The 15,361-nt window shown below is 48.0% G+C and overlaps 1 protein-coding gene across 4 annotated transcripts in view; it reads left to right on the forward strand.

Annotated features, from left to right (window-relative positions):
• Positions 1–15,361, forward strand: part of KDM6A (lysine demethylase 6A) — a 317,940-nt gene that overhangs the window by 199,353 nt on the left and 103,226 nt on the right. For all 4 annotated transcript variants that reach the window (XM_060234177.1, XM_060234176.1, XM_060234178.1 and 1 more), the window contains exon 10: positions 13,767–13,893. In XM_060234177.1, the coding sequence (XP_060090160.1) occupies positions 13,767–13,893 (127 nt within the window). The remainder of the gene's footprint in view (positions 1–13,766; positions 13,894–15,361) is intronic.

Consider the following 15,361-nt stretch of genomic DNA (forward strand, 5'->3'; position numbering starts at 1 on the left):
CAGAACATGGATAACGATGGGCATATCTTGCTAGGAATGTGTGCCCAGATATATGCAGTTCAGATATATACCTGGAAAATACCATATCAATATTTCCAGGTATATTCAGGTATCCAAAGACATATTTAGGATTGCTTTTAGGTTTGGTGACAACAAATCCAACATTAGTTGGTTTGGTGACCATTCATGGCTTGCCCAAGGGTTTTGGGACCCTAGGCAAACTCTGATCTTGCTATCCCTCTAGTTAAGTATTCCATTTTCTACTGTGGCTAACTAAATATTTTTGAGAAACTAACAAACTGAGGATTCTGGTGCTCGTGGGAAGAGGAAAGTACAGCGGTGGGAACAAGTGTTTATCTAAGGGAAGTAGACTGAGATGCCAGAATGCTCGGCCTCCTTCCAGCCTGCGTCCCATCCCAACAGTGGCAGACAGTGGGGCCAAGCTGAACTACCCGCCCCCAACATTGGTGTTGTGTAACACCAGGTCTATTAATAATAAGACCTCAGTCCTTTGGGATTTTTTGCTAGAGCAGAATGTGGACCTGGCTTGTGTGACCAAGACCTGTGTGCAAGAAGGGGAGACAGTTGCTCTCTTCCAGTTAGCTCCACCTGGGTTCTCACTCCTTCACCAATCACGGATTAGCGGCGGGGAGGGGTGGCTGTATTAATTCATGAGGCTTACTCCTTCTGGGCCCTTCCATCCCCAAAGATCACTGGCATTCAATGTGTCAGTATGGTGTGTGATGTTGGAGAGAGCTTGGCTATCTGGCAGGTGTACCAGCCACCCAACGCACCAGCCAGTGCCTTACCGTCCTGTGTGGAGACTGTAGCAGGCTGGGCACTGGAACACCCAAGGCTGTTGGTCTTGGGTGATTTCAACTTCCATGCTGATGATGTGAGCTCCACACAGGCGATGAACCTGGTGTCATTCATGGCGGCACTGGGACTCTCTCAATGCGTAATAACTCAGTCACCAGGCTGGACACATGCTGGATTTGATCTTTGTGGCAGGGGTGATGGTGGACCAAGTCACTGCTGACACAGTGTGATAGTTGTACCACTATGCCCTGAAGGCCCGTATGAATATTCCACTCCAACCCTGTTTGGGCGGTGAGCCCATTTTAGTTCGCTCGCAGAGCCAAATGGACCTTATGCGACTTCAGATGGCTCTCCGGGACCCTTGGCTATTCTTTAGATGAGCTAGTAAAGACCTGGCGTAACAGGCTGTCCACAGCCATTGATGAGATCGCTCCCAGGCACCCTCTCCACCTCTGTTCAAAGCTGGCGCCATAGTATACCCTGGAGCTATGGCTGATGAAACGGGTGCTCAGACAGCTAGAGAGGCAGTGGTGGCATGCCCGCGATGAAGTGACAAGAACATCCTACAAGTTGTTTATGAGAACCTATGAGATGGCAGTCAAGGCTGCTAAGAAAATCTTGTGACCACGATTGCATCTGTGAACTGCCGAGCACAGTTGTCTAGAACGGGGGTGGCCAACGGTAGCTCTCCAGATGTTTTTTGCCTACAATTCCCATCAGCCCCAGCCATTGGCCATGCTGGCTGGGGCTGATGGGAGTTGTAGGCAAAAAAACATCTGGAGAGCTACCGTTGTCCACCCCTGGTTTAGAACAATTCAGTCTTTAACTACCTTACCGCAGGGTAAATCAAGTGCTAGTGAATTGGATATAGGCTGTGAGGCTTTTGCAAGCTTTTTCACAGATAAGGTCACTCCGCCGTGACCTCCCTGCCACAATCGAGACAGTAAATGAACTCGAGGCTCTATGCATATCTTCTAGTCAGATTTTGGTTTATTTCACTCCACTCAGCCTGGAGGAAGTTGACAGAACGCTCTCCACTGTACGCTCAACCACCTGTAGTCTGGGCCCATGCTCATCCTGGCTAATAAAAGCTGGCCGGGGAGAATTACGGGTTCCCTTGAGGGAAATTGTTAAGTTCCTATCTGAAGGGACCATCCCTTACCCTCTTAAGGAGGTAGCGGTCCACCCTCTTCTAAAAGAGACCATCATTGGACCCAGCTGTATTGGCAAACTATCAGCTGATGTCAAACTTGCCTTTTTTGGGCAAGATTATTGAGAGGGCGGTAGCAGTGCAGTTACAGAGCTTTCTGGATGATGCTTCTGTGCTCAACCCTTTTCAATCCGGATTTCGTCCAGGTCATGGGATGGAGATGGTTCAGGTCGCCCTCACAGATGACCTCCAGAGGCATCTAGATAGAGGTGGTTTGGCGGTACTGGTGCTTTTAGACCTGTCAGCTGCGCTCAACACGGTTGATGATTGGTTTCTGACCCACCACCTTGCCGACACTGAGATATAGGGGTTGACCTTACAGTGGCTCTCCTCTTTTCTCCAGGGTCAGAGACAAAGGGTGGCAATGGGGAGGAGCTATCCCAGCGGCACCCACTTGTATGTGGTGTGCCACAAAGGGCGGTTCTTTCCTCGATGTTCAACATCTACATGTGCCCCCTTGCCCAGATTGCCCAGAGGTTTGGGCTGGGATGCCATCAGTACACAGATGATACCCAGCTCTATCTGTTGATGGGTGGCTGATCCAACTCCTCCCCAGAAAATCTGACCATGGCATTACAAGCTGTGGCAGGGTGGCTCAGGCTGAGTTGACTGAAATTGAATCCGATGAAGACAGAGGTCCTATATCTAATAATGGTGGTCCGGGAGCAGAGGTCTCATTACCAACCTTCAATGGAGCGCCACTTATGTTGGCGCCAAAGGTTAAAAGCTTAGGAGTATTCCTTGACTCCTCTTTAACAATGTAAGCCCAGGTGGCAGCTACTGCCAAATCAGCCTTTTATCACCTTCAGCTGATCAGGAAGTTGATCCCCTACCTTGAACGCAACAACTTGGCGACAGTGATCCATGCCATGGTCACCTCAAGACTGGATTACTGTAATGTCCTCTAAATGGGGTTGCCCTTGTCTCAAACCCAGAAGTTTCAACTAGTGTAGAATGCTGCAGCCAGGCTGTTAATGGGCCTTGCCCTACGGGAGCACATTCAGCCTGTGCTGAAAGTGCTACACTGGTTACCCATTGCATTCCAGATTCGTTTCAAGGTGTTGGTTTTTAACCTTTAAAGTCCTATATGGTCAGGGACCTGCATACCTTTGGGACCGCCTTTCCTCACATTGGTCAGGGTCACAAAACCTGCTCTCAATCCCTGGCCTCAAAGAGGCCAGGCTCATGATGACCAGAGCCAGGGACTTTTCTGTTTTAGCTCTGTGCTGGTGGAGCGAGCTCCCTGAGGAGGTTAGGGAACTGCTAGAGCTCACACAATTCCGCAGGGCCTGCAAGATGGCACTCTTCCACCAAGCATTTGCTAATTAAGATCACAGGCTACAACAGACTCCGGAACATCAGGACCACCTCTAGCATGAACCTAAGATCTGTTTTTATACAGAGCATCCAGTTGGAACGGCAGAATAGAAAAACGTGATATAAAACAGAATAGGCGGCTATCCATCTTATCAAACAGATTACCATCTAAAGATCAATACAGCATTTGAAATGTTCTGATATTTTTATGAATTTATATTTTTATGTTTTAATGTATTTTTATATTTCACGTATATACATGAACATGTAACCCGCCCTGAGCCTGCTTTGGCGGGGAGGGCGGGATATAAATCGAACAAATAAATAAACTTCACACAGAAGTGGCCCGCACTATGAATCCATGCAAATATTAATCCAACAAACACAGCCTTTAACAACCCTTCGATCTTCTTCGTGGTCTCTGTGCAGTCCCACATATGGGTAATCCGCCAGGATCAAACCCAACCTCGGAGAATTCAAAGCAATCTTGAAGCATTAATTTTAGTGCGCCTTCCCGTCGTCCCGGGGAGGAGGCATCGTCTGCACATGCCTGGACGAAGGGGAGGCGCCTAACCCACTCAGTTTCTTCTTTACCGCCGTCCGGAACACACCTACCTCGCTGAGTCTCCCGCTTCTTCACTGCAATCTGATCCTCCACGTCTTCGTTCTTCGCGTCTTTATCTCCACATCTCCTCTACTGGTATCGTTTAAAAAAAAAAAAGCTTACTATCTTCTCGAACTTTTTCTCCCTCTCGCTTCCCCCCCCCCCCGAGCGGATGGAAGGGAAGGACAAAATCACTTTCAAACGGTGTGTCTGCTGAGCTGCTAAAATTCCTTCGACAGACGGTCACTCCCTATGCCTTTTTTGCCTCGGCGAAGCACACCGCATTGATATTTGCATGCACTGCAGCCATTTTGGCAAGCAAGCCCGGAAAAATCGCGCCGCACAACTCAGAAGCCATCTGCTTGAGTCATCTCTGCGCCCGGCTATGTCCCACGCCTCGACTTCTCAGACCTCGCCACCATCCCTAGTTTCAAAGGGAATGGCGCCACCGGCAGCTTCCGTGGCCTTGGTTCCCAGTAAGCCTAAGTCCGGAAAACACTCCAAGAAGTCAGACGATTCCAAGAAGCGCCACCGCTCGGAATCGGCTTCTAAGGACTCTACTAACCCGAAAACTCAGAAGAAAACCAAGACAAGCCATAAGCCACCCGACTCCCTCGGCAAGGCTCACCACTTCGCATCTGACAGTCAGCTCCGGTGCCTCGGTTCCGACAACACCAGCTTCAAAGTCGACCTCGACGCCCGCCATTACACCACTTGAGATCGTCTGCATCCACTCTCATTCCCCCTCAATTCACGAATCTCTACCTGAACAGATACTCAACATCGAGTCCCCAGACTCGACCAGAAGCCAGCGCCTCAACATTCTCGACGCGCGCTCCTTCCGAGAAGTCTCATTACCTCCACAGGCAATATCGGTGCACTCCCTTGAAAGGGAGCCGTCGACTCCGAAAGAACTGCCTGTCCATACCCGAGCTAAGAGGTCCCAAAGCAGACATCGGGAACGCTATTACTACTATTCTCCATCGAGCTCCAGATCACCATCCCCTCATGGGTACCGACGACACCGAAGATCACCATCCACGGGTTCTTACCGACGTGCCCATGACGAACCTAGGTACCGTGACAATTCATGACGCTACGAATCTCCTCAATACCGAGACAGCTCTCACAGAGAAGACCGCCCTCGGTATCGTGAGACTCCTCCACTCAGGGAACAGTCATACTATAAAGATTGCCCTCGGTACCGAGAGGCCCCTGCTCACTATGACACGAAGCCTAGACCCCCCTCTCCAGCCAGATCGACCTCGATCGGCCCCACCAAACCGCGGACACAACCCTCGCTACCAGAGCTGACTACCAAACCACTAGAATTGGACACTCACGAAGAATCCGAGGCAGAACACTCTGACTCCTCCCATCCCTCAACCTCAGATCTCCATTCACCAGCATCTGACATCGCAAAGCAAACAGACCTATCTCCATCAGACAGACCCAAATCTTATTTGGATCTTTTATCCAACATGGCGAACTTCCTCAATGTTAAACTAACAACTGATGCACCTAGAGTCTCAGATGTAGTTTATGACCTTGTACATGCCGACTTGCCTGCAGGCTCCTCCTTTCCGATGCTTCCAGTCCACCTTGAAACCCTGAAAGAGGCTTGGGACAAACCAGCATCAGTGCCCCCGACTTCGAAACGGGTCGAATCACTCTACAAGGTTCATGCCCCTGAGTCCAAATTTCTTTTCAACCACCCTGCACCAAACTCCATGATAGTGCACTCCTCTTCCAAATCTAAGCAGACAAGGCACCCTGTGCCTCCAGAAAGGGAAGGCAAAAAACTCGATACAATTGGAAGAAAAATCTACTCTTACCACTGCCACTACCAAGATCCACAACTACATGGCGTACTTCTCCGCATACGCCTTTAACTTAACCACTTATCTAAACACTCTGGTTCCCTCTCTACCTGAAGCAACACAAAAACAAGCCTCTCATGCACTACAAGAGCTCACGAGAGTCAGTAAACAACCAATTAATATGGCACGCCACGCAGCCCAATGCTCCTCCAGAACCCTTGCATCCGCTATAGCCATGCGTGTCTTCATCACTGCAACCTGACATAAAGTTCAAGATAGTGGACTTACCCTTCAACGGACTGGGCCTATTCAATGCCACTACAGATGACATCATCACCAATGTCGACGATAGCAGGAAGAGAGCCAAGAGATTGGGGGTTACCCAACCACAATCTCAATCCACACGACAAAGGAACTGGAGGCCGAACTACTACAAAACCGCTAGATCTCCATGACAGGCCGAACCCTGGAGATGCAAGCCCTCCCAGCCCAAACAACCCTTTCAGCAGAGAGCACATCCTCAAATGTCAAAGAAAACCACACCAACTACGAAGCAGTCTCTTTGACTCCCTTGCCCCTCACAGACGTCCAGAGCACTATCCAGACATCAGACTTCAACCGTTCCACCCCATGTGGGAAGCCATAACATCAGACTCATGGGTCCTGGCGATCATCCACAGGGGCTACTCCATAGAGTTCAACTCAACCCCAAAACATCACGGGTTCTTAACCACCCCACCATCCGCACCACTACAATTGGAAATTGCGACCTTGCTGGACAAGGGAGCTATAGAACCAGTTCCACCACAGTGCCATCATAACGGGTTTTACTCCCGCTACTTTCTGGTGCCAAAAAGAGACGGGGGATTGCGCCCCATTTTAGATCTCCGGAAACTCAATCTTCACATCTGTCACAAAAAATTCCGCATGATCACCCTTCAGTCTATCCTACCACTGACTCCAAAGCAGGCTGGATGGCATCTATAGACCTGCAAGACGCCTATTTTCATATCACCATCACAGAAGATTCCTCAGATTCGCGATCGGAGATCAACACTACCAATTCCGCGCTCTTCCCTTTGGTCTCTCAACAGCACCAAGAGTATTTACAAAGTGTATGGTTGTGGTGGCTGCAGCACTGCGACAACAAAAAATATCCATCTACCCGTACATAGACGATTGGCTGATCATCGCCCAGACAAAAGAACAGCTCCAAATGGATGTCTCAACTACCCTTTCCCTCCTAGCTACCCTAGGACTTCAGGTCAACCTATCGAAATCCAAGCTAACTCCTACAAAAACCATACAATTCGTAGGAGCGCACCTCTCAACGATTTCCCAAAAGGCTTACCTGCCACAAGACAGAGTGCAACATATTCAATCCTTGGCCAACAAAACCATAATGCACTGCTCTCAAACGGCTCTCATCTTCCAAAGGATGTTAGGCCTAATGGCAGCTACCACCTCAGCACTCTGTTTCGCCAAGCTCCACATGCGCCCTCTGCAACTGTGGTTTGTCCGAACTTTCCACCCTCAAAGACAGCACCAAAGCACAGTGCTAACCCTTCCATCTCACATTGTCTCATCTCTGAGATAGTGGACGATAGAAAGTCATCTCCGGGTGGGAATGCCATTCGCACAGACACCGCCCTCTGTGATCGTTACTACCGACGCTTCCAAGTGGGGATGGGGAGCCCACTTAGGAACGCTCACAGTACAGGGACAATGGACGGACTACGAAAGATCCCTCCATATCAATTGCCTGGAACTCTTGGCGGTCCACCGAGCTCTGAGATCTTTTCTGCCATCTCTTCGCAACTGCCATGTACAAGTCACTTCCGACAATGTGGCCACTGTCTTCTACATCAATCGACAGGGAGGCACTGCATCTACCCGACTATGCAAACGAGCCCTAGAACTATGGCACTGGAGCCATAGTTAGGAAGATCAGCCAGGGTATCTTCCTAACAGCAGTACATTTACCAGGGGTCCAGAATGTCCAAGCAGATGCGTTGAGTCGTCACCTAATCAACGACCACGAATGGACCATCAACAGGCGTTACATAGAGCCCATATTCCAGAACTTCGGTACCCCGAAGATAGATGTATTTGCATCCCCAAACAATACCCAGTGTCCCCGCTTCTACATGCGAGGCCCTCCATCCCCATTGTCACCTGGGGATGCCTTCCTCCAAACTTGGAAGGGAGCTCTTCACTACTTATTTCCTCCAATACCACTCATCACCAGAGTACTACAAAAGATACAGACGGACCTCACCAACTGCATCCTGATCACACCCTGGTGGCCACGTCACCCCTGGTTCACCGCTCTCCTTCTCCTATCCAGCAACACATTCCTGCAACTTCCACAAGCTCAGGACTTGATTTCCCAACAAGACGGCAAGGTCCTACACCACAACCCAGCACTTCTGAGACTGACAGCCTGGAGAATCAGTTTCTAAACTTTCCTCCAGAAGTCCGCCATGTCCTGGTAAATACAAGGAAACCTACCACTAGGAAATCCTACTCTCTCAAATGGAAACGTTTTTCCAAATACGCATGCCAGCATAACTTTAATCCTAGTTTTGCCAACATCACCCAAATCCTAACATATACTCTAGCCCTCTCCAATGCTGGACTTTTGTACTCCTCCTTGAAGGTCCATCTAGCAGCTATCTCTGCTTTTCACCCACATATCGAGGATTCCACAGTCTTCTCTCACTACGCTACCAAAGCCTTCCTAAAGGGAATTCTTCACCTTCATCCTCCAATCCGGAAAATCCTTCCTACCTGGAGCCTCTCCCTTGTCCTGAGTCAATTGATGAAACCACCCTTTGAACCTATGGCATTCATTCCTTTACATCTTCTCACTTGGAAAACAGCCCTACTGATAGCACTCACCACGGGCAGGAGAGTTAGCGATATCTGCGCCTTTAGAGCGATCCACCTTACACAGTCTTCCATCATAACAGGGTAGTGCTACGTCCCGATCCTGCATTCCTACCTAAGGTGGTCTCAGCTTTCCATCTAGGGAAACCCTCTACTCTACCTGCATTCTTCCAACACCCAGCGGATGCAGGCCAACGGGCGCTACACAAGCTGGATGTTTGTAGGGCCCTTCCCTTTTACATTGAAAGAACACGACAGTTCCGTAAGGACACGAGTCTATTTATAACTTACGCAACCCATAACCAAGGCAACAAAATCTCAACTCAGAGATTTTCAAAGTGGATTGTGGCTGCCATTACCTTATGTTATGAACTGGCGAGACAGCCAATACCAGAACATATACGAGCTCACTCTACTAGAGCCGTTGCTACCTCATCAGCCTTCTGCAAGGGCATCCCGATGGAGGACATCTGCGCTGCTGCGGTCTGGTCCTCCCCATCCACTTTCGCCTCGCACTACGCCTTAGACATTCGTGCTCGGCATGATTCGTCCTTCGGGCAGGCTGTGCTACGATCCATCTTTGATTCTCCTTGACACTCAACCGTGAGTACAATCATATTCTCTTAACTAACCATGCTTCTGCTTACAGATCCAGCACCCACCTCCTACTGGAATAGCTTGCTAATCACCCATATGTGGGACTGCACAGAGACCACGAAGAATATGGACAGGTTTCTTACCTGTAACTGGTGATCTTCGAGTGGTCATCTGTGCAGTCACACATATCCACCCATCCTTCCCCGCTGCTGGATGCTTATCATCTGTAGAACTGGTCCACCTACACGGCGGCGGGAAGAAACTGAGTGGGTTAGGTGCCTCCCCTTCGTCCAGGCATGCGCAGACGATGCCTCCTCCCCGGGACGACGGGAAGGCACGCTAAAATTAACGCTTCAAGATTGCTTTGAATTCTCCGAGGTCGGGTTCGATCCTGGCGGATTACCCATATGTGTGACTGCACAGATGACCACTCGAAGATCACCAGTTACAGGTAAGAAACCTGTCCTTTCTCCATTATCCCCACTAGTTCCCCCTAAGATTCTAAGAAACACTAGTGACCATCAGAACACATTTTCTTGATTAACGTGAAAATGCAGTGAAAAAACCCAAGTAATGTATGACATGGATGTCAGATCTCAGTTTCCAAAATGCAAACGAGAGCAATGGAAAGGGCATGGGTGGTCACTGGGGGTGGGGCTGGCCCACAACCCACTTCATGACTCATTTTTGGGTTTTGACTCACAGGCTGGGAAACTATCCTAATCAGTGGGACAGCAGTTTGCTCTGGCCCAAGCTAGGCATGAGACCCACCAGAGCTGTGAGTTTGGATTAGGGATGTGCAAAAAAAAAAAAAAATTCGGATTGACACGGATTCGGAAGTATGGGGGGGGGGGGAATTCGGAATCCCCGTATACTCCTGAATATCGCATTCGGAATAGCCGCATATACGGTAGATGCGCGGCTATTACCGAATATACGGCCCTATTATACCTATGGGCCATTGAAATCAATGGCAAATAGGGTATATTTGAAGCCGCATGGAGGGGAGGGGGTTTGAGATAGAGCCCCCAAATTTGTAGGGGACCTGCAGGGGACTCTCCGCTCCAACCCCCCCAAGTCCCAAAAAGATTGGGCCAGGGGATCCCATTCCAGGGGCACCCAAAGAGGGTGCCCCTATTCCATCATTATACCCTATGGGCCATTGAAATCAATGGCAACATAGGGCATAATTAGAGGCTACTGGGGGGCAGGGTGTTTGAGGGAGAGCCCCCATATTTTCAGGGGACCTGCAGGGGACTCTCCCCTCCAACCCCCCCAAGTCCCAAAAAGATTGGGCCAGGGGGTTCCTGTCTTTGGGCTCCTCAAAAGGCCCATTGCTAACAATGATGGGGAAAGCCCAATTAGCCACTTCCTCACTGTAATTGTCGTGGGAAAAGTGGCTCTGGGGAGCAGGGGGTTTTGAGGAGAGCCCCCCAAACTTCTGTGCAGCTTCAGGGCACTGTCCCACACAAAACCCATGAGGCCAAAAAAAATTGGACCAGGGGGTCCAATTCCTGGGGCACCCAAAGCCAAACCTAACCACATCAGAGAATCTCTATAGGACCCAAATGCACTACATCCCTCTATCTACTCTATGAACCCTGCAGGCCTGGAAGCAATATAAACCCAGTTGCCAATGTCACTGCCACACAAAACACAATCTGCTCAAGGTCTGCTCTGCAGACCTGGCTGCAGCAAACCCAGATGCCAGCTCTCCAGCCCTGCCCCAAACAACACGGGGAGAGCTGGCCAACCACAACAAACCTGCTGGTTCTGGGTCTCTCACCCAGGTGCCAGCTTCCCTGCCACAGAACACACAATCTACAGATGCCAGCTCTCCAGCCCTGCCCCAAACAACACGGGGAGAGCTGGCCAACCACAACAAACCTGCTGGTTCTGGGTCTCTCACCCAGGTGCCAGCTTCCCTGCCACAGAACACACAATCTACAGATGCCAGCTCTCCAGCCCTGCCCCAAGCAACACGGGGAGAGCTGGCCAACTACAACAAACCTGCTGGTTCTGGGTCTCTCACCCAGGTGCCAGCTTCCCTGCCACAGAACACACAATGTACTCTATAAAAACAAGAAAGTGACCCAGCCCACACACACCCTCGCCAACCCCCACACCAACTAGAGGTAATTTAAAAAAACCAAAACAAAACCAGCAGAATCACAAAAGGCCAAGTGTTAAAAAAAGTGGCCTTTTCACCAACAAGAAAGCTCAGGCCAAAGCAGTCAACAACACCCCCCCCCCCAATAACCTGAAGAGAAAAGTAACACAGCAGCAACAAATCAAACACTGAAACAGTAAAAAACTCTCAACTTTTAACAATACAGGAACTTCCCCCCCCCCAAAAAAAAACCCCCCTTCACCCTAACCCCAAGAAATCCAAGCCACCCAAATCAGAAGTAAAAGGACACTGCACTTTTAAAAGTCCTCTCACTAAATTAAGATATGGGTAAATTAGCAAAAAACCCCCACCCCAGGCCCCCACCCCCAGCAGAACCTAACCCCAACCCCAAATAGGCTACCCTACCCACCCAGTACTCACCCACCCAAATCTGGACAAGTAAAGGGACTCCAGTCCTTTTACCAACAAAAACTAAAACAAGAACCCCAAAACTGTCTTACCTTGTCTTCTCTGAGTCCAGGGAAGTAAGGCTGAGTGAGAGAGCAGCAGGCAGCAGCAGCTGAAGCCAAGGGCCAGCCACCAGCAGCAGCACAATCTCTCTCACACACACCAACACAGCAATGGAGGAGTCCAGCAGGAAGACTCCTTAAAAAGGTTCTCTGGCCCTACAGAGAGCAATTTCAAAAAATAGCACTGCTCTCTGATTGGCCAGACAACAGTGCTTACTTGGATACCCAAGTAAGCAAAAGATCAAAATAACAACAATGTAGCTGATGGCTGGGCCATCAGCTACACAACAGCCCTGCAAAGCATGCATTTGCAATGCATTTTGCAAATGCATGCTTTGGATTGGCTGATGGGGCTCCTCTCCCCCCCCCTCCCTGATCCCAGGGAGGCTATGGGAGAGGCGGGAAGAGGCCACTAAAGGCGGGAAAGTACTAGGCAAGCAGCTCCTTTGAGGCTGCAGAAGCCACTTTCCCGCCTTTTGCTTTGACAGCCGTATACTTCCGAATAGCTGTTCAGAAGCATACGGCGAGCCGTATTCGGCTGCCGCATAATAGGCAGCAATGGGAATCGGCTACAGCCGATTCCATATACAGCCGAATCAGTGTTGATTCGGCTGTATATTCAGTTCGGCCGAACCGAATGCACATCCCTAGTTTGGATTGCTCCTTCCTTCCCTCCCTCCTTTGGAGACCTTTTCCAAGGCTGTTTCTTCCTCCCAATCCACACCTTCAAGTATGATTGCTGGACACCCATAGAACTGGACACCATTTTCTGATTCACGTGAAACTTTAGTGGCCTTTATTAGACAGCAACACTGCAATTTTGGTGTTATTTTGTTGAAAAACAGCCACTCCACCCCTGCCCCCCCAAGGAAATAATGGAACCCAGAAAACTTTGGAATCCTGGGAAAAACCTGGATCCCAAAGCAGTACCGATCATTAATGCCCTTCCTGAAATCCAAAAATATCAATTTTTTCCCCCTAGATCTTACTTCTCCAGAAAGTGGCACAACTGGTGGTTAAATGTGCTTTGTGCCACAAACGAATGTAGTGAGATGTTTTGTAACATGGGTTTATTAGCAAACCTGCTTTTTTCAAAGGAAATTCAACTCTCTAGAACAGGATCACAGTCTCTTGCTCTATTGTTGACCAGCAGCACCTCAGTCTTATCTGAATTGATGTTAAGTTTATTGGCATTCATCAAACTCATATCCTTTTGAAAGTTCACCACCTCACCTCAGAAAGCTCAAAATGAGAAATAGTTCTGCATGTCACATTATACTGATTACACCCATCTTCAGATCTCCACATGCCCTGCCCCAGATGTCTCATATAGTAAACATTACAGGTGAAGTTGGAACTCTCTGGGACTCCTTAGAACAAGTAGCATATGGAATCCTGTATGAGGGATTTGAGTAGGATTTCTCTGCTTACCAGCTGCTGAAACATTTTGCTAGGTCAAACAAAACCTCCAGCACATAGTATTAGAGATGGGTGTTCTGGACAGTTGGTCTAGAAGGATACCATCCATGATTAATGATATGTAGTAAATTAGGAGAATCAAGGTAATCACACACACATGCACACTCTTCCCAGCAAAGGTCAGGATGAGCATGGTGATCTTATACTGGTTGGAAACTGGATTGAAATGTGTTTAGTTGCAAAATATGCGTTAAGAATTCTCTAATTAAAGTTCCAGAAGATATGGTTGGTGTTTCATAGTGCCTTTGATTTGTATTCTTTATATAATCTTTAATATAAATTATGTTGTTTGATACACAGATTCTTTTAAAATGCAGTGATCAAGGTGAGAAGGCTAAAAAAAATCAAGTCCTACTTGATTAATCTTCAACTCACATGTACTTTTTCTTAGGCTGGATGCATCACACAGTGGATCAGTTAGGAGATAAAGCCACCAAGGAAAACTATGCTATTCAGTGTCTCCAGAAGTCTCTAGAGGCAGATCCCAACTCTGGCCAGTCCTGGTATTTCCTTGGAAGGTAAAAAGTAGTGATGTAACAAGAATTTTTAAATCAGATTGTTGTGTAGTGGTTGGAATAAGATGAGAAAATCTGCTTATACATGCAGGAAGATTGAACAACCATGAGTCAGGTATCCGTAAAAAACTTGGGGGGGGGTGTTTTGTTTTTTTGGCCACTGTGTGACATGGAGTGTTGGACTGGATGGGCCATTGGCCTGATCCAACATGACTCCTCATGTTCTTATGTTCTTATGCTTAACCTCTATCACAGGCTTGTTGTGAAGATAGACTTGCATTATCCCATGTATTGCCATCACTGGAATGCCTTAGAACTGTAGTGGAATAAAAATATTACCAGATGCATTTTGGAAATTTTGCAGAAGCACTCAAAATAAATATCTGATTTAATCTGAACATGAAAATCAGGTGGCTGATAACTTCATGCCAGCTTTATAGTGAAAAGTGTGGCATTGTAAAAGATTTTTTTGTATTTATTGCATGTATGGATCATTGACTATAGCATATAACTTGGATAAAACTCTTAAGACTCTGTATTCTGGGTATTGCAATGAGTGTATTGACAATGTGTGTATCCAAAACCTTGTGTGTAGTTATCCTTCTACTCCAGGACTGTACAGTTTGTGACATCTCTCCTCCCCTATTAGCAATGATGAAATTTCCACCTTGTGAGGCATTAACATTTACCCCTTGGAGTTAATAGGGGCAGCTGTTTTAATCTTAGTGTGGTCACCAGCAGGTTAAATGACCTTGAACTTTTAAACCTTGTGCATGCTGGAGAAGGTGATAAAAGGAATACACCTCCTGAAAATGCAGGTGATGGTTTCCATCTATGAATGAAAATAGAAAATGAGTACAGTAGGGAGACAATATCTATTTCTCCTCCTATGTTGTGCTAACTCTCTGTTTGGAAGGAATAGAGGAGAGCATTCCAAAATATGGCGTTCCACCTGCATTCTGAAACTGTACATGGCATTCTGCCACCTTATTCCTACCTCATGTTCCTTAAGTCTTCAGAATTCAGCCTCAAGAATCATCTTATCCATTAATCCACTCATTTTGTGTGTATTTGGCATGAAACATGATGCTGGAGGGATGTAGAGCTTGATGTCTCTTTTGTTTTTTTGGTTTCCAGCTGGGAGCTACAAAAGTAGAGTTAGTGGTTGCTTGGGCTGGCCACAGCACATGGTTACCATGATAGATCATGAGTTGTGCAGGGCTCTTTTGAGATTCATCATCTTTGTCTTCTGTTTGAGTTTTATGATGTCTGCTAAAATACTATCTACCTCAGCAATTAAAAAAAAATAGTGTGACTTATTAGGGTTGCCCATTCTGGGTTGGGAAATTCTTGGAGATTTTGGGAGTGGAGCCTGGGGGAGGACTGGCCTCAGTGGGTTAGAGTCTACCCTCCAAAGCAGCCATTTTCCCCAGGGGAACTGATCTCTGTAGTCTGGAGACCAGTTGTTTTT

This window comes from Heteronotia binoei, chromosome 3 (assembly GCF_032191835.1).
Source record: "Heteronotia binoei isolate CCM8104 ecotype False Entrance Well chromosome 3, APGP_CSIRO_Hbin_v1, whole genome shotgun sequence".
Lineage (NCBI taxonomy): Eukaryota > Metazoa > Chordata > Lepidosauria > Squamata > Gekkonidae > Heteronotia > Heteronotia binoei.